This window comes from Aythya ferina (genome assembly GCF_964211825.1).
Source record: "Aythya ferina genome assembly, chromosome: 1".
In the NCBI taxonomy this organism is placed as follows: Eukaryota; Metazoa; Chordata; class Aves; order Anseriformes; family Anatidae; genus Aythya; species Aythya ferina.
In genome coordinates, this window is record NC_140296.1 from 153,841,445 (window position 1) to 153,861,443 (window position 19,999).

A 19,999-nucleotide genomic window follows, 5' to 3' on the forward strand; every position below is an offset into this window, starting at 1 on the left:
TCATCTGCCACCTAGTCTGCCTGCCTCCCTGCCTTTTCGGCTTGGCAGTCTCCTCATTTTCCCCTGCACGTCCCGGTGCTTTGAGAAACGAGCCCCTCTTCAGGGCATCCCCGGCCATTGGGGCTGCGTTTCTCTTGCGGCTGGTGCTCCTCAAAGCTGCAGCTGCCGCCACCTCCCCACCACACAGCCTGAAGGGGGGAAAAACGGGTCTGGGGGGATGCAGTGCTCCGAGGGGCAGGCAATCACAGGTGGCACTGCCACCAGCACACAACGCGTTACTCCAGGTAGGCTGCAGCAGGCGGCTCAGACCTTCCTGCTGCGGACTGGGCAGTGCCGCCACCGGTTTCGTGCTGTGAGGCACACGGAGGCCTAACGCAGCTGCCAGTGCCGGTGTTACGTGCAGGTATACGCGTGTCGGTGAATAGACATTAAATAAGCGGAGAGAGAGAGATTCCATCGTTTTATTCCACATCGCTTGGTGTCCTGTGGTGGTTTTTTTGGCCCGTTTTGTTCACGGCCAGGGCTCTAGTGAGTTGAGGGGACGTTAATGTGTATTTGGGGTTGAAATGAGCGTTTTTATTAAAAATCTCGCGACCCCGCTTTGAACAGAGCTCCTCACTGAGGAGCCGCCTCCCCCAGCCCCCTCGGCCCTTTCCAGGGCTCTGTCCCTTTAACTGCCCGGCCCCGCCCCTCCCCTCCCCCACCGGCTCCGGGCGCGGCCCCGCCCCTCGGGTTGCGCAACCCCGGGGGGGGGGGCGATGAGGTAACGGCGCTGGGGGGGGGCGCAGCCCCGCCCTGCGCGGCGCCTTTAAGAGCCCGGGTCACGTGACCCCAGCTCCCGGCCTGCCCTGGGCGCCGGGCCCCTCCCGCACCTGTTGGGGGCGGGGCTTGGAGGGAGCCCCGCCCCCTTCTATCCCCTCCTCCCGCACCCCCCCCCCCCCCCCCCCCCTTTCCGCCGCTCATGCGCGCTGCGCGGCACGGCCGGATCGCGCATTCAAAATGGCGGCCGCGATGGACGTGGACACCCCCAGCGGCACCAACAGCGGCGCGGGCAAGAAGCGCTTCGAAGTGAAGAAAGTGAGGCCCGGCGGGGCGGGGCGGGGCGCGGCGAGCCCGGGGGGCCGGTCCCGGTCCCTGTCCCGGTCCCGCTGGCACTGAGCGGGGCGGGGGCGGCTCCGCGCTGCCCTGCCGGAGCCGGCCGCCCGGCCGCACACCGGAGGGGCGGGGCTTGCGGGGAGGTTGGCGTGCGTCCCGGCCAATGGCCGCCGAGCGCGGAGGGGAGCCGACCAATCAGCGGGCGCGGGCCGGTCCTGTCAGCGCCTGCCGGGCCGCTCCTGTCAGAGGCGGGGGTGGGGGCCGCGGGGTCGGGGCGCGCTTCGCTGCGCCGCGCCTCAGCTGGCCCCGGGGCTGGGATCTGGGGAAGCGATAAGGGTGCGCGATAAGGGCCGCTTACTGTGGTGCTGGTACTGACCCGGTGGCCCTAAGCAGCACTTGGGAGTCTGCGTGCCTCCTCCTTCAGAATCCACAGGTTGTGGGAAGGAGGAGAAACGCTACATGTAAATAGAGCACGCTACAAAAAATACACGGCAGTGCAGGCAATAGGGTCAGGGACTGAAAACGTAGGAATTAAAAAACCACACAGACTATGTAAGCGGTAAATGAAGGCCATCACGTCTACCAACATACCGTTGGGTTGTGTTGAACATTGAAGGCAAACCCATCTGTGTTGGGAATTTACAGAAGACACGATTCTGGATTTTTCTAGGGAGGAGGGAGGAATAAAACAGCGCTATGTTTCCCCGCATAGCTGGTGTTAACAACCTCATTCTGAATCGGTTTGCTAAAATTGCCACGGAATTTTTTAGTTAACCCGTCCGCTGAGGTAGCATGGAACAGAGAGATTCCTCTTTTCATCTGTATTTTATCTTTGAAAGGTTTATTTGGCACCACTTTCAGATTTTTTATTTTTGCAAAAGAGATGGGTCAGGAGTCAGTGAGGGGCAAAGTCAGCGATGGTTCTGGTTGTCGGCCCCAACCGTTACTGGAAGAACTGGTGCAAGTAACGGAAATTCCTTGTAACAAAATGGCATCTGAATTGGCCTTTCTCCAAAGCACTGTCCTTGATATCACAACTGAGGATGTGGCACAAGGAACATCCATGTCTGTACATCTCGAATAGAAATGCAGATGCTTGCGATTGCTTGACAAAAAATAAAAAGGGGGTGACTGAGGGGGGTACCTGATTCTGAAACTGGGTCCGAGAGGTATGTGTGAAGGCAATGTACCACTGCTTTCCAGCAACGCTTCTCAACTGATGAGAAAGAATTACTCTGGAGATAAATGATTTTTAAAAATATCCCAGCGTTTCCATTTCAGAAATAAATGGGATCTTGAGGAAGTACATGAACTGTTGTATGCTATAAATTGAGTGAAAATTATGTTTTTATTTTGCTTTTTTTTTCCCCCCTCTCTAGTGGAATGCAGTAGCTCTCTGGGCATGGGACATTGTGGTTGACAACTGTGCCATTTGCAGAAACCATATTATGGATCTATGTAAGTAAACAGTGGGGAAGAGAGCTGACAGTTCTGACATGTACATGATGCACAGCTGAAATTTCCACTGTTCAGGTTATATTTCAGTAAATCCAGCTTTCAGCTCAGAAATAAGTCTTGGCAGAGCACATACTAAGCTCTGTTTTACATAATGCTGAAGTTCTGTAATCTCTTTTTGTGACCCCTGTCACTGTACTGTTCTTCCCTCACCCTTATCTTCTAAAGAATAGAATCACTTGGTACTGTATCTGCAGAAGAGCTGATGGTGCTGACTGTATTTTGAATCCACACAAACAAAAGGAAAGGAAGTGATAATAAAGAGCCAGTAGGAAGTCAAATTATTTAGGGTCGACAGGTATTGCTCACAAAGAGAGGCGTTAGAGGTTAGGGCTGTGGGCGTTGGGACAGGTATCAACTTTTTGACGGCAACCATTAGGAATAAATCTTGTGCTGCTTTCTGTGTCCCACTGGCCAGGAAAGGCTCAGACCAGTGACTTTTTTTGACTACTTGTTCTACAAAAGCTCCCTTACAGAAGTTAGTTTGTGTTATACCATAGGGAATTTTATGACTACTTAGAAAATGAACTGGTTGTTTACAAACAGGATAATCAAATATTAAAACTGAAGACCAAGTATTGCTACTACTGATTTTATTTTATTTTATTTTTTGACAGTTAACTAAAAAAACATGCTTGCTGTGTTGGAAAATAAAGTAATAATAGGATTAAGTACAAACATTTCTATTGTGAAACAGGTGTGCATATACAAAGTCACTGGTTTTAGTCCCGTTAAGGATTCGTAATAAGTACAAAACCAATTTTTTTTCACTCAAAAATTTGGCAGGATATTACTTACACAATAACTGTCCACTTTTTTTTCAGTAGCAAGGGACAAAATACCTTTCAATATACCCCAGACATAAATTTGTCTGTGTTACTAAAATGGTAGGACTGTGGGACCCCAGAAAGCAAGAGCTATGATGTCTGAGAAAGGCTAGGCACAATTCCATTGTGATAGCTTTGTTAAAGTAACAAAACTCAGCACAGGTAATGGTAACACTGTCAATAAGCCTATATGAAACCAAAAAAAAAAAAGTTTATAGTAGTAATTGGAGAGAGATGCACCTGATTTCACATTATAATTAAACATTTGTTACAGAACTACTTTCAGAAGTTTTTGTTGTGTTTTCTTTTATAAAAAAAAAAAAAGAAAAAAAAAAGGAAAAAAAAAGAAAACACACTAACAGGGCTGAAACTAAGTTAAGCAAGTTGACTTCTTTGTTATGGGGCAGTTGTGTTTGTATTTTGAGCCAGCTACTTCCTATCCATCCCTCACTTTATTCTTGGTTATTAGAATGGGAATGATGACACTAAAAACAAGTGATAGTAATGATATTGAAATACACCAAAATCCTTTGGCATAAAAATGTACTTTAAAAGTACCTCTAACCTGTACCACACTGAAAAATAGTTGAGGTTGACACTGACTTCAGCTTAGTCTCTCACGTTTATGATTTATTAGAGAGGAGAAAGCTGGAAAGAGTGTAGACAGATGTTACTTTTTCAGTAGTGAATTTATTCTGTTGAAAGTGCATAGGTAGGTTATGGAAAAACAGCAAAGGAAAAGCAGATGGGTAACGTAGGGTTTTTTCTTTTTCCTTTTTTTCCAATCTTTTTTTGAGTTGTTCAAGCATAACACGTTATTAGTTAGGGCATGAGCAACATTATGAAAAGCCTGAACTGTAAATGGTGGACCGAAATTGACAGTATACAGAGTAGAAAGGGTATCTAAATTGGTGTTCCGAGATCAGTGTTGGCTCTGGATTTACTTACTTCCTTGTTACAGGTCATTAATGATGTTAAGCAACGCTTTAATTAGATTTTCAAACATAAGACGTGAAGAGGTTGGAAATTGAGGAAAAATTACTAGAATGTACAGGGAAGAACAACAGAAGGTTCGGTTTGATAAAATGCAGGGTACAAATGCCTCCCTCGCCTAGTGATGAAGGGAAACCTTAAAAGGGCAAACATGAAAAGAGCGATAAGTACCGCCAGCCACGCTAATGGAGGATTGTTAACATTATAAATCCAACATCTAAAACTGGGATGTAACGATGTTAAGGTTTCATGCAGCCCTCCCAGTGCATGTACGTTACGACTTGGTTGTTGGTAATAAGGACAAAGGATTCCCCTGACCCTCAATACGGTTTATTTTCAGCACACAGAAGGGATGAGCAGACTTTCAGTGTTGTGTTTTTGTTCTTTTCTGGAGGGACCCACTTCCTCTTTAGAGCACTGTAAGCAGTGCTCCTGATTTCTTCAAAAGTTTGCTCTTTGGTGCTATCATTGCAGCGTGGCAAGTTGAGTGTTAGGAAACTCTGTGGTTGGGTTACCTTCTCATCTGAAATGTGGAATGCAGTCTTGTAAGGTGACCAGTGTACTTTTGAACTGTATAAAATGTGCCATCCAAATAGTGGTCCTTTTCTTTGGTAGTAAAATGCAAAATATGAATTCGATGGTCAGGTTTCACGAGGATGGACAAATTGGTTAGAATCCAAAGCAGAATCTCAGGATGCTTATCAGGTTAGTTGGTTTTGGCTTTCTGAGAAGAACAGAACAGAACTAAGTATATAAAGTTTGCTAAGTCATGTATATATAGTTTGCTAAGTCATAAGTGAGCGTGGAAAGTGATAGCTGTGTACAAATATTTTGGGAGTGTGATTCTAAGAGGAAATGCTGACTGTCACACAAGGGGGCTATAAGTAGAAAGAATCATGACGATATGACAGGAGGAATTTAGGGTAAGTATTTGGAAAAACCTGCAGATAATTCTGAAGAAATGGAGAAAATTGCAAGGGGAAAGTTCTGAAAACCATCTGAAGTTTGAAAAACAATTGGAGAGCTCAGTCAATATTTTGTAAGTAAGAAATGTACAAGTTTACTTGCCTTTTTTTTTTTGTTGTTGTTTTTCTGCCTCTGGTTTAAAGCAATGTGTGCTGCCAGCCAAGGTATGTGCATTTTGTTCTGTTCTTCCCAGTGAGTCAGTGCCTTCAGAGCATCTCTTTGCCCCTTGTTTTCTAAGGTTAAGGGGGAACCTGTACCGTGGTTGCCCTTGCTGAAGGGGAAGCCATTTTGAAGAGCTCTGTCATCAAATTCAGCAGTGGGCTGTTGCTGCAGGAGGCGTGTGCTTGACTTCTGATACCTGCCACTGTGACTACCTACATGTAAATCTCGGGGTACTTGGGTTATAAACCTTCAGGAGGTTTCTGCAACAGGAGAAGTCCATGGAGAGGGACGGTTCCCAAGAGATGCTGAGATTCAGAAGTTGCCATTATGCAACATGCGTTGCTCTAACTCCCAGTGTTGAAACACTTCCATTGTCTCTTTCACATTTATTTACAGGTAGCTCGAGTTTTAGCTCCAGATACTCTGCCAAAAGCAAGGCAAAAGAAGAGGAGTTCAGTATTCCTCTGGTGCCTGTTACTGTCTCTCTTTCATTGCTTCTTTTGGGTCAGCAGCCAGAAAATAGCTCATCCTTCTTCCATAGCCAGAATCATCAGCTTTCATTTTCTGCTGGGGGCTGTCCATTTGTATGGTTGCATAGTTGATATCTTGTCCCTTTTTTGAAATTAGGATAGTGGGAGTCCGGGAAGTGCTTCAGCTTTAGGGATTTCTTTTTTTGGCAGCCGAAGGTAGCAGTGCCAGCAGTAGTCTCCAGCCTGTTTGATGGGGGAGTTAAATCTGGCTGCCTTGTTGGGAGGGCCTTACATCACCATGAGAGAACTCCTCTTCAGCTATTTCTGCAAAAGTTCATCTGTCCTCTTAAGCTTTTGGGACTGTTATATTTTAGACAGCACTTGTTGGTCAGCATGTGACGCTTAAATGAATTCCGGTCCTGCTCCTCTCCTTTACCTAAACCGTCTGTCTTCCCCCTCATTCACACTTAAAACGTGGGATCCTTTAAAGCCTGGAGAAAAAAAAAAAATCTGGGTTGTGATCCACAGGGCCCAGCTAACAGGTTAGGGCCACGTAGGGGGTAAAAAGGCAAAGCAACATAAGAATGGGCTAGATGGATTTCAGATCTAATATGCCCAGTATCCTGTCTCCAGCAGGGAAAGAGAAGAAACAAAATAAGGATACCGTGTGCTGCAATATTTTTCTGGCTTTCGTAGACTTCTGCAGTTAAAGGTTGCTTGCCAGTTGACTTTTTTTTTTTTTTTTTTGCTTCAAATGGATTTCCTCTCTGTCTTTCAGTACTCATCTTTTCACCATTTTCTGCTAACGTACAGACTTGGGCCAAGTATTTCAAGCTAACATATGTAGGATAAGCAGTAGGACCACGAGTCTGTATCACAGGAACAGTGAGATTTCTGCAGCAAATTGTAAACAGGTGCACGTTTCACCAAAGTGATTGAGGCTCTTCAAGGTTCTTGAACGCCTTCCATTTTCTTAATCAGATTTAGTTTTATTGCTGCATGTGTTGACGGCTGAAGGCATGAAGTCATCAGACTTTTCAGCCGTACTTTTCAGCTGAACTGGTTTTGTTCTCTTCTGTGGGCTGGCCAAGGACTGAGCTTTGGACCTTCTGTTGTGTATCGTATCGAGATGTAAAACACAATTAACAGAGGTTCATTCAAACCGTGCTGAACGGTTGTTGCTACTGAGCTTCCTTAGACCTGAGTCTTGCTGTGAGTAACTTCCCATGACTGAGGTTAACCCATCTCCCTTGCATGTCATGAGAAGTTGGCTTTTCTCTAACTCCGCTCATCTCCACAGCTGAAAGAGAGTAGAAAACGGAGGAAGGGATAAATAGGACGGAAAAAATAAAGATCAGGTTTTTCAGCTAAACCTGTGGGGCATGAAAGTTTTTTGAATTCTTAATTTGTGAATCAGATTCCTTTTCCTCAGAGCATGTTTGAGCAAACGAAACGCAAACAGCGAATTGGAGCTCGTTCAGACGTTATCTTTGCCAGGAAAAAAAGATCTGCAAAAAAAAAAAAAGAAAGCAACAAGCCCATGTATCAAATCCTAAGCTGATCGTCTATCAGCACGCCTTCTTAAACCATTTTGGCTTGACTTTTAAAGGAAGCATCCTTTAGCAGAAAGCTAGATTAAATCGTTGGTCACAGGTTTGTGCTGCTGCCTGTGGAGGAGTTGGAAGTGTTTTCTTATTCTTCTGAAATTTCTTCCTGAGCTGGACCAGAAGTAAATTGTTCAAGCTTTAGAACAGAGAATCAGGTTGTTGGATTTATTTTCCTAGAGCAGTTCTTCCTTCCTCAGTCTCTTACCCATGCCACCTGAGAGAAAATGTAAAACCTAACCCAAAGCCAAAAGTAGTCTTTATCTGTTTTGGGGTCATTCCATGTACTCATCTGTCAGGTACAAAGAGTTCAAAATACACATTTTAAACTTTTTTTTTTTTACTGTGTTGTTTTTGGCGGTATACTTACCAGTCACAAGACCATGGGAAGGAGACAGACAAAGCCCATCATTATGTGAGCAAATTAATTTGTAAATGTAACTAATGGTACCAAACGTCTGACAAGATGAATGAATTTATATTCCGAGAAACCTGGATAAGAAATTTCAGTAAACTTTTCTTCAAAGCTCTGCTGCGACTGATAATCAGAACAGATGCGTTAAAACACAAGGGGAACCAAATAAAAATATTTATCCTTCAAATTTGGAAAACAGACACATGCCGCTGGTGGATGAGCTAAGTACTGCTGCCATCTGGAACTTTGGAATATTAAAAATGTAGAGGGAGAAGGAAAATGAGATGAAATATGTTTTGATCTAATAATTTTAGAAAAACGCTATGCATGAGAGCAACTGCTCTTGCCACTTTTTGATGTAATAAATGCAACAAAACTTTCTGATGTTATAAATGCAATTACAACCCTGTTGTAATGAAGTATTCTACTGGCTGGTGTTGCATGTACATCTTTTTCTCCTGTATATATGTGTTTAATTTTTGTTTCCACAGGCATAGAATGTCAAGCAAACCAAGCGTCAGCTACCTCTGAAGAGTGCACAGTTGCATGGGGCGTCTGCAATGTAAGGGAAAGTCTTTGTTTGCTGAGCTCACATGCAGTGATGTTACCCCTTTTTCTCTTGACTTGGGACAAAGCTAGTTCTCTAAAACGTTTCAGATAATCCACTAGAAAGAAAAACATCACACACAACTTTAAACACCGTCTGTTTAGTCGTGTGTGAAAAGGAGAGAGAAGGGGGGAAAAACTGAGTGAGAGTTCGAGAGGTGTATGAGGAGGACACAGAAGAGAAGGGAGGAAGGGACGCCTTTACCTATATTTCTGGAAGCAGAACAGATCTTTAATTTTGAGCAGGATTTTCCTGATCAAGGTCCTGCATAGGGGCCATGCCTTTTAATTTTTTTCTTTCCAGATAATAGGATTACTCGAATGTCACCATGCTTGATTTGTCTTTATGCAGGCTGATTCAAGGAATCCATATGGGGTAATTAGGTGATTTGCTTTCCCTTTTGGAGGCAGACCAAATTGGTTCTAGTGTATAATCTCCAGTTCTTCGTTTGTGGCCATAAATGCTCCTTTGTACATGGTCCCAGTAGTACGTGAACTCAAACCTGCCTGCCTCTTAGCTAGCCTGGACCTGAGCTCGAAGACATATTTTTCCATAATGGAGTAACTCCCTGCTCACCCATCCCATCCTCGCTGTGCTGTGGGATCGAGTTACAGTGAGATAAGGCTGAAATAGGATTATAAATGTACCAATTCCCTCTGTAAAGGACAAGAGCAAATTTTTAATCATATGAGAATATTCTGGTGTCAAAATGAAGATTTCTGCCTGCAAAAGTTACCACGAATGGGACCTTGGCTTTGAGTAGCTATTTGGGGTATGGAAGAGGGTGTCTGTGCTAGGCACAGAACAGAGATTTTATTTTTTTCTTTCAATTTTGCAAGTTCATTTTTATTCAAGTGTTAGTTTGTCCAGAAGATTGTTGGAGAGCATCAGCGTGTACACATGTATCGTCCTTGCTACTCGCTGTGAAACTCTCTTTCTTGTCTTTCTGATGCTGCTGCTTATCAGCATCTGCTCTGCCAATTTTAGCAGCTGCTAAACTCCGCGCTCTCTCCTTCATCAGAAGTCAGTTGCTTGCCACTGTGTGTGCTGTGAAACGGGCTGCCTGCTGCCATTTCACTCCTTTCATTTCTCTCTGAAAATGCAGACCGGTTCCTCGGTTCTCCCAGTGAGCTGGAGGATCCGTCCTCCCCGCCTTTGTCTGCAGACGCTTGCTGCTCTTTTCTTACCACGATGCTTTCTGTGGTAGTTTGCACATTGAGCTGCCTTAGTGTGTTCTGAAATAACGTGGTTTGCGTTTTCTCTTCCAGCATGCTTTCCACTTCCACTGCATCTCTCGCTGGCTCAAAACTCGCCAAGTATGTCCGCTGGACAACAGGGAATGGGAGTTCCAAAAGTAGGTATCCTGCAGAGATTTGGAGATGAAAAATCTAATTGCCCTCCTGCTAATAGGAAGTAATGATGTCATTTATGAGGGTAATCTCGTGTTTGTGGGTCCGAGGGCATAGCTGCTGTTGGGAAAGGGTTTTTTTCTTTTCCACCTTGCTGTATAGTGACCTTCCCTTAGTCCCATGGTGGTGAGGAGCTCTGAAGGAAGCCCAAGTAGCTGTGGGGTACATGGGAGTTGTTAGAAAGTGGTGATTCCTATCGACCTTCTCTGTAAAGAACAGAGAGCAGAAGAGAAATGGAATTCACTGACAGTGGAGCCTCAGGTGAATATAATGCTGCTGCATGAGCTGTTTGGGCTTAGAAAATGACCTGAATTTAGCTTCTGTTTCGAAGCATTTATACCAAAATGCCAGAAGTCTTGTTGAGGCCCTCTGCATTGTGACAATTTGGTTTGTAACTCTAATAGGATCAAAGATTAATACAGCTCTTTCCTGGCGTCTTAATTGTAGGTGTCCACATAGCCACTGCCACAGCCTTGACCCATTTATTCGTGATTTATACTTTCTTTTTATTTTGTATTCTTTGGAGGTCTTTTGTTAGACTAAGAATGGGAAACACATGGGTGTTTTTTGAGGGGTAATTGTATGTTGGCAGTGGGTAGTAAGTTTGTCACCTGCTTCGTTTATCCCTATCCTGTGCCATTTATCTCTTAACTGTGGGTTCACGTTCTTTTTTTCCTTCCCCTTTTTTAAAGCATATTAATTCTAACTAGAGTCCAGATTAAAACAAAGCAGAACATAATAAAACCCTTCAGGATTCTCTTTTTTTTTATTAAAAAAAGCATTAACCTATTGTATATTTGCAGGTACGGACACTAGAGATGGTCGTCACGCTTCTTACGTCGTCACCCTCAGTTGTTCGTGTCCCTCTGGGTTTGTCCTAGCAACTTGAAAAATCAGCAGCGTATGCCATGTAACCCCAACTCCTCCCTGTTGTGTACCATTGAATAAAATCTTGCCGGAGCCTCCCGTCTGAGTGTGCCCTCCTTTCGTGAGCGGAAAGTCGGTGAACGAGGAAGGAGGATTATCTGTAGACTTCAGCCAGGGAACCCTTAAGCTGGGCAGCTCCTCCTGTCAGCGTGCCCAGCTCCTGACTGCGGGTTTGGTCGCTCTCCCACGTGACTCAGAACCACGCCTCTGGCCCGCTGAAGTCAGCATCGAGCTGGGCGCGGGGCATGCCTGGCTGAGTAATTTATGCAAATGGCATTTCTTGTGGACCTGCTTCTTGCGGCTGGGCTGAAATGGTGATCTGTACAGTTAGGGGTTGTGTCACTCTTAGAAGTTATTCTCTCTTGCTTCGGCTCTCTAGTTTGACTAAACCAGCTCCCCTGCAGAGGAAAAATTCAGTACCTGTTTGCAGTTCCATCTATTGAGCCTGGGAAATGTTAACTAAATGTTCAGAATTTTTTTTATCAGTGGTCATAAAGCACTTCTGTGTGTCAGGTGCAAGTAAACCTGGGAAATTCACCCGATAGATTGACTGCAGAGCTGCAAATAAGCGGTGTATGAACAGACTCATGCTGGGTTGGCTTTTTACTGGTATTTTCCCAACCCACAGCTCTTACTGGCCAGATGTTGTGACTGAAAACTGCACCGTGTTTTGTTCGGTATCTGCTGTGCAAACCGGCGTCCTCTTCGCTGCATCAAAATTTAGCTCCCATCTTGACAGCCTCAGCAGATGCCAGGGATTTGAACAAGGTCAGAGGAATCCTTCCTGCTACAAAAGGCTGTGTCCCTTCACATCCGCAGCAGTAATAATGATAATTCTTTTGTGTTATTTGTGATGTTACCTTTTCATCCACACGTTTTTCCTCGCTATTGAGGATGGGACATCTGATGGCTGATGTTAAACGTGAATGTACTACAGCCATAGGGAAAGGATCGTCATCGATGGAAGCAGAACTTGCAGGTTTTTCAGTAATTGCTGGAGCTTTTTTAAACCTGCGGCAAGCAAATATTGGGATGATTTTACCAGCTGGTGTCAGCGCTCTGAAATGATAGGGTTTACTGGTTTTCACCCTGAAGAAGAAAATGGAACGAGCAGAATCAGGGGAGTTTTATCGCTAGACAGCTTATTTACATGGTTCAGTGGGCACAAAGCTCATTCTGAATTCACAAGGTAGTTTTGGTGGGGGGACAGGAGTGAAGCAGAAGAGAGGAAAGATGATCTCAATGGTGGTCGAAGCATTCATCCAGGTGGCGGGATAGGCAGTGAAATGCTGTTCCCTGGGATTTGAACTCCCACCTGAATGTCCCATCCAGGCATTTCCCTTTCCTTTCTGGCTTTCCAGCTGCTGCAGGTCAATGCATCTCTGCCACTGGTTCACCTGTGGTGAAGCTCTGGGCTCTGTCGTGACCTGAGGCAGCTCCGGCACGTGGCCGTGCCGTTTTTGGTAGCGTGCATTAAGGTTGTTTTTGGGGGGAGAGGGAAAAGCTTCGGTGAGCGATCTCAGCAGCTGTGGGGAGCATAAAGTGAAGGGAAGGGGGATCTGTTTTATCCCAGGGCACACAGAGCCCTGTTCCATGGCTCTTGCTATGATTTGCATTGCTCTGCGCTGACTTTGGCAGTACGGCCCCATCCCTGCAGGTGGTGGGAGGGGGAAGGCCCCCTCGTCCCCGCTGTCCTTTTTCCCTAAAGCAACCATCGCTGCCACTCACCCCCGGCAGTGCCGTTTGCCCGCTCCGTAAATGGAGAACGTGTCTGGATTGTGAACCCAGCATAAAATCAGAAGGAGGCGGCAGATCAAACTGCACAGGGCTGCAGCTGTCCAGCTGAGGGGAAAACAAATCGCCGATGGGCCTGCAGCAGAACAGGGATGTTGCCGTCCTGCTGCTTTCCCCAACGTCGCCGGCTGCGGTGCTGAGCGGGCCCCGCGGGGAGGGCTTGGGGCATGCCGCTGCGGCTAGACAGCAGCTTCCTTTCCCATCCTGTGGGGAGGAGGCAATGAACTTCAGATGCTGCCCGGCATCAGCAGTGCCTGCTGCACCGAGTCCCTGGCTGCTAATTCATAAAAGTGTCAGAATCAGGTGCCGGGGTGGTGTAGTCCCTGCTAGACACCCGCAGAAGGAGGAGGGGAGCACATGCACATGAGAGAAGTACATGAGAAGTATGTGAAGAAGTAGAGGAATCCCAGTGGCACGTATCCCTTGTGGAGGAGCCCTGGGAGCTGCTCTGACTGCAGCGTGGTGGTGGGAACCCAAAGACACGTGTGATCGTGTGCCATGGGGAGGGGAGGCAGGAGCAGCCTCCTGCACCCGTGTGTGCAGGCAAGCAGGCGCTGCAGTCTGCCCGCCCGCCCCTGCTGGCTCCTTGAGAAGAAGCTAATGGCATCCTGAAGTATTCTGGGGCTACCAAATGCTCGGCAAAGCTGGGATGAAGGTGACCCGAGTGGGATCGGTGTCACACAGTGCCCGTGTGGGCAGATGGAGCTTCCAGGAGGGAGCTGCCGTGGAGGCAGTGGGGGGACGTGCGCTGCTTTTGAAGAACCCCCAGCTCCGGGCACATCAGGGCAGAGCATGGCAGTGCAACCACTTCCCCAGCTGACGGCTGCTGTGGTTCATTCCCATCGCTAAAAATGAGCAGACAAAGAGACTGGGAGAGAAGATAACGTGAAGAGGACAGAGGCAGAGACCAAGACACTGCTCTCGTCAGCGAGCTGACGTCCTGGCGAGCAGAGGCTCCTCCCTGGGAAGGCTGGCACGGCCCCTGCTGCTCCGCATTGCTCTGGGCACTGGTGCCCCAGGTTTGCTTTCGCCTGGGTGGAAGCTGTCTCACCTTGGAGCCCCCCAGGCCACGGCTGGGGAGAAGCAGAGGAGATGGCACTGCTGAGGGTGGTTTCCTACAGCAGGTTCCCAGGGGGTGAAGGGGCTGAGGAGGATGTCTGTGAGGAAGTTTCCCTCTTCTCCCTGCCTTGCTTACCCCATTCTTTTCCTCCCCACAAAAAACTGTGGGAAGAGCAGGCTCTTTTCTGCTTTTGCTTACTTTCCCACCACCACACACTTTGTCTAACTTCATTTTCTTCCCCTACACAACAGCTTTTGCAGTGAGCCTGTTTTGCTTTCCACGGGGCATCTTGGGCGCTTCCCTGTGCTGCTCACCCCCTCCACCACCACCACACTGCCCCCGTCTTCCACTCTCCCCCCCTCTGATCTGGTTCCCGTGTAGGTCCTGAGGAACGGTCGGTGTCCTTCCACCCTCTGCAGCCTGAGGGAGGGTTGGTGGGAAGATTTTTATCTCGCCTGGGCCAAACCTTTAACCGATGCCAGAAGTCAAGCTACAAGTTACCAGAAGGTCTCTTTGGTGTCTCCACCACTTACCCCCTCCACGAGGGTAGGCTCTCAGCCTGCTGTCCCACCTTTTTGAGGCCTGTGTTTACCCACTCCCAGACCTGCAGCAGCCTGTGGTTTGCTTGTTTGCTGCCTTTTCCACATCTTGGTCACCTGCTTTCTCATTCCTCACACGCAAGGTGAGTCCTGGCCTCAGTACTCCAGCGCATAAGCCAGGAGAAGGCCCAGCAGTTGCCTTTGAAAAGCCACCAGGGGTACCCCTGTTGTATGTAGGTGCTGGGGAAGGGGATTAGAAGAGGCCTTCTCCAGAAGCAACAGGCTGATTATTCCCCTTTTCATCCTTCCTCCGTGTCCTAAAAGACATCAGCTACAACGCAAACCCCAACAGGCATTCGTCTCCCATCCGCTTGTTGAGAGGCGGCATTTCCTTGGAGCGTTTTTTTCCTCACAGTAGCATCGGATGCATGGGAATGAATCATGTTGACGTTTTAGACAAGAAACATTACGATTTTTTTTTTTAATGCAAAGCCTCTATTTTTTACTCTTTGGATCCCTCCCTCTCTCCCCCCACCCCCGAATTTCAGTATTGTGGCTTTTTTTTGCTGGGTGTGTGTTTGCCACAATGCAGCTAGCAGCTGCAGCCCTTTCTATAAAAGTTCAGCTTTGTGCAGTTCCGGGGCGTAAGGCGCTGCATTGCTCACCAAATCCTTCACTCACCCCGGGGTTTGGGGTGAGGGGAGAGAGGTGGCTTCGGGTGCCAGGCTCGGGCACCCCCTGCTCCTCACCAGGAGAGCGGCAATCACCTCCCTGCCAGCCACCAGCTCAGCGCAGGCTGAGGAGGCAGGAGCAAAGGAGGCAGGAGTGAGACACCACATCCTCCTTCAGGCACTTTAGGAACACAGAGGAGGAGGTTTATGGCAGATTTCATTGTATCCATGCAAGATCTTTTTGAAAGGGCTGGGGTAAAGGTGGATCCCCACCGGTGTGCTGAACATTGCCGTCAGGAGGCTGAAATACGGGAGGTCTGTGTTGGCCTTGCCTCAGTTTTTGAGAATTTCCCAGACCTTGTCCCCATTCCCTCCTGCTGTCTGCTATGAACAGGGGCCTCTTCTCCAGTCAGTCACCGGCTGTTGATAAGCAGCAGACTCTTTATTTATTTAGTTTTTGTGGTCCATACGCTACCTGCCTCTAAAACCTGAGCCTGACACCCAGAAGTGCTCCTACTGCTGATGGAGAAACAGAACCCATCCTTATTCTGCTCCTATGTCACATACAGCATAAAAACATCCCCAAAGCAGTTTTTCTGCAACCGCTGTGTGGTATCTCTGCCCTGGGTTGCTGCCACCCCCAGCACCTCACCTACACAGCCGGTCCTGTTCAGAGCTGGAGGCCTCTGAGGGGGAGGATGATGTCCAGGAGAGGGGACAAGGCAAATCCTCAAACTCCCAAGCAGCAGCAGCATTATTTCTGCTGAAAACCAACGTTAGAGCTGCAACCATTGCTCATTTTGTGGCTGTTCCCTCAGTGCAGTGCTGCAGGCTGCGCTGGCAGAACAGAGCCACGGGTGCTGACAGCGGCCTCCTTACACCCAGGGCTGCTGCCGCTGCTGGAGAACCATCTTCTGAAGCACCAAAAGCACCTCCCGGAAAATCACGTGGCCTCTTTTTTTTTCCTCCTTTCCCACTTGCCTCTTCCAGGATCACCATGATTTTTGCCTCATTCCCTTGTGCTCACTGGTGTCTCAGTGTACGAGCAGCCTGCGCTGGATGGGAGGCACCTGAAGTCGCGGGTTGCTGATATTCCTGGGGCGAGGAGGGTGACCTCAGCCCAGCTCCTCTCTGCTGCCCATAAATCACATTAGAGTATATCAAAGCCCTGAGCTGTCAGCGCTACCTAGATGTAAATACTATAATTATCCTAGGTAAAATTAACAGTTTATCAGACTTCCTGTGTTGAATCTTTTTATTACAGGCTGCTTTTTTTTTTTTTTTCCTAACACAGATTTGATTTGCCACAGACCTTATGTGACACAGGATTATAAATCTCTGGGTTTCAAACACTACCTGACATCACGAGCTATTGCAGCAGCTACTTGGCAACCTCTCAGAAGCTTATTTTGCTGAGGAGAAGGCCTTTTTTTCCTGGCTGCCCTAAAATTTGCAGGTCCCTTTCAGAAAAAGCTTTACCTATGTGGCGATGCTGGATCTGTACCAAGGTCCTGAGGGACCCAGGTGGAGATGCAACCCCACAAAGGTGGAGGAACGAGGCTGAAGAGCACCTGGTGTGGTGCCCGTGCTGGGTGTGGGCTCCAGCCTTCCTCATCCCTAGCACAGCAGAAGGTGGCAGCTTCATGTGGTGAGCCCAGAGACCTCCCCATCCCATCCCAACACACACACACACATCTTTGTGCCGCGGTAGGAAACGAGCAGCGTTATTGCTTTTGTCCCAGCGGAGCCTGGAGCCGCGGGTTGGTCTCAGATGTTTTTCCTCCCTCTGACTCTCAGCCTGCTTGGTGTATTTCCAGCAGCTCTTCTTCTGCTGAAGGTGATTCAGAAAATGAAACATGACAAAACAAAATTCATTTTAATAGCCTGTCTTGGCCAAGACAAACTAGGGATATAGCTGTGTTATTATCGTGAGCTGGAACGCAAAGCTATTTACTTCATTAGCAGGAACGACAACAAAATAACAACCCATAATGTTGGCAAGGGCAGAGCCAGATCTAAAACATTGCATACAAAATAGAAAAAGATCTGGAATAAATTCCTTGATCCAGATCTATTTTATTTTATTTTTTTTCTTGGACAAAGTAGGCTCAGAAAGCTCCAACTGCTTGTGAAAGGCTCTGTGGAAAGTGCATTTTTATGCGGTGTCTGACTGTGGAGAGCTGGACCTTCCACATCCTGAGGAGATGCCACCAGTCAAGAGCTGGGGGACATTGAATGCTGACACTATGACATGGGAACTCTTGAAAGCTGGAGGCTGAGCAAGAACAGAGTTGAAACAGCCAACTGAGGAGGGTTTACACCGTGAGCAGACTCTGGGCCTGGAACTAGGATTGGTCCTGAGCTTGTGCTTTCGTTCCCACCACTGCAGAAGTAGAGCTGAGCAGCTGCATGGGGCAGTAAGTGTGAGTAGGCTGAATTCCTTATCACAGGGCTAGCATATTTGGGTTTCTTTTTTGTTCGGGTTTTCATTTCTGATTTTAGGTGGGCTCACAACACAATTTCCAGAAGCCTTTTCACTGATTATGGATAACTTCTTTCAGCATTTCAATTCAGGGGTGGACCTGTAGCAGCTCCTCAAGCAATGTGGACGTGCAGGGGTTGCCCTCTCTGGAGAGGACATCTCATCAGGAAGAGCAAAACATTAGGATAGAAAGGAGAAAGATCTGCAGTAAATTCTGTTTATCTTTGAAAGAGGAACAGAGTGTTTATCTGGTCTTAACAGCATTGTGTCCTTCAGTTTTGTTCCAAATTTTCCATCTATCTTGGGCTATCTTTTGCATTTTAAGTAGATCCAGCTGTCCCTAAATCCCCCACGAACATACCTGAAAACAACATTTACCATACCTCCAACATCTAAAATGCCTTCTTGTTCTTCCTCCAGTACAGAAGCCTTCTAAAGCTTTCAAACAGTCCTCCACATGAGGAGCCCGTCCCTCTGTGGGATTTAGATTTTCTTTCTGTGTGCTGGGTACTTGGTTCAAATGCCCTGTCCCACACCTCCCCATCTCACCAGCCGTGCCACTGCTTGCTTCCTGCACGCCTGCAGGCACTGACAGAGGAGCCCAACGTGCTGTGCTGAGCAGGCCATGGCTGCTGGAGGTATCCAAGGACCTCGTGGACCTTCAGTTACCGGCATGGAGAGTGTCCAAACGGGCATCACAGCGTGCCAGGCTGTTCATGCCTGGGGAAATGGCTCACCTGTGAAGTGATGGGTGCTCCCATCTGGCCAGCTGCAGAAATACTGCCCTGATCTCACGTAGCTATACGTGCTTCCTCTGAACCAGCCGTGTTCATGCCAAAGCTAGAAGGAGATAGAAAGCTGGCAGAGCTGTGCTGGCTTCATTCTGTACTTGGGTTATTTCCATCATTTATTTTTCCTCGCACCTCTGCTTTGGGTCCAGCTGCAGGATGAGGGTATTTATTTAGAGGTCATCGCTTGAAGACGACAAGGTAATGGATGTGCACCAGAATGGATGTGCCTTGAGATATTTAGTCCACACGTGTCTGACATCAAATGGTGGTCAAAGGAGGAGTGGGAATGGAAATAGGTAACAACAAGTAACAAAAAGGCTCTGCCTTTTTGAAAACATCGTGTGAAGCAAGGTGAGCTGAAGTCTCAGAAACACCCATGCTTTCTCATTCTGACTCTGTGGTCTCTTCACTTGGTCGGCCTCACCCTCAGCCTTGGCTTTTTCACGTGCAGACCTGAGAAGGTAACGTGAACAACCCCGGCAGCATGGGGTCAGACACGATTACTCAGAGCCTACAGTGCTCAGGAGGGAAGTGCAATGCAAGCACTTCTATTATTTGTGGTAAACACGTACGGGAATTATTTAAGGCTCATGTGTTCGGGTTGCTTTCTAAGGTTGGTTTAAAAAAAGTCAGTCTTCGGTGATGATTTCTTAAAAAGAAGAGCAAAGGCAGGGCAGTTTCTGCAGTGAGTCACGGCGAGATCAGAAGCCATTTATCGGTTGCTTCCCGTCGGCAGCTACCTGTCCCGAGCAGCCTCTTCCCGACCCGCTGGATGCCCCTGGGCAGCTGCCCGCTGCTGGTGGCAGCATCCAGCATCCCCCATGCACTGCCCGAGCTGCTCATCTGCCACAGATGGGTCTCTTTGCACGTCTTTTTTCTTCCCCAAAATGTACTTTTTTTTTTTTTTTTTTTTTTTTTTAATGGATTACCCAGAATGTAAGAGAGATTTATGCTGGGTCTCGAGTGTGAGCTCCTCTTTTAACAAATTGTGCTGTTTGGTTGTAAGGAAAACCAAAAATCAATTTGCTTTATGCTCTATACCCATCCCCTCCTTCTCCTCACGCGCTGTCAGAAACACTGACTGAATTAATTGCAGGAACATCAGGCACCAGAGGGGTAGGGAAAAAAAATTCAAAGCCTTGTAGTACAACGGTAGCAGCGTTTTGTGTTCTCTGGGGTTTTCACTCGCAGCACTGCTGCATCCCGGTTTTTGCTGCGCAGAATTTAATGCCCATTTTTCTTTTGCTAATTCCATCGCAGGGAAGTGTGTTTGACATTTGCAAAAAAAGCTCAGAGGCCTCAGTGCTCCTCGAGTCCTGGGTAGGAGCAGGGGCACGGAATGATTTCTGACTTTGCTTTGTGAAGAAACCAGGGGCTTTTCTTTTTCTTGCTTTCTCCCCTCTGGTGCTGGTTGAACAGAGAGGCACTATCCATCCGTGCCAAGGTCCCAGCTCCTGGAGTGAGGGGATGAAATCAAAATTTGTTTGCTCTATTTCTGATAAATTGAACTTCCAGTCTTTCATCAGACTGAGAGGAAATGTGAAAATATCACCAAGAAGATGTCTGCTCGAGTCCATGGAGTGCTGGAGCTCTAGCTCCAAAGAGACACGTGCTGCACCGTGCATCTCAAGCGAGGCTTATCAGAAGGGTTTCTCCTCCTGGTTGGAGAAGA

At 47.4% G+C, this 19,999-nt stretch overlaps 1 protein-coding gene across 2 annotated transcripts; it reads left to right on the top strand.

Moving 5' to 3' along the window:
- Positions 1-931: 931 nt before the first annotated feature.
- RBX1 (ring-box 1) lies at positions 932-11,029 on the top strand (the record flags this gene model as incomplete). 2 transcript variants are annotated; one of them, XM_084507198.1, is made up of 5 exons in its annotated part: positions 932-1,077; positions 2,475-2,553; positions 8,539-8,609; positions 9,923-10,008; positions 10,867-11,029. In XM_084507198.1, exons 1-5 carry the CDS (start codon positions 1,000-1,002, stop codon positions 10,877-10,879), a joined length of 327 nt encoding a protein of 108 aa, XP_084363324.1. In that variant the 5' UTR covers positions 932-999. The 2 variants fall into 2 exon arrangements, with proteins under 2 accessions (XP_084363324.1, XP_084363325.1); XM_084507199.1 differs by lacking the exon at positions 10,867-11,029 and having other exon boundaries at positions 942-1,077; positions 9,923-10,012.
- Positions 11,030-19,999: the final 8,970 nt, after the last annotated feature.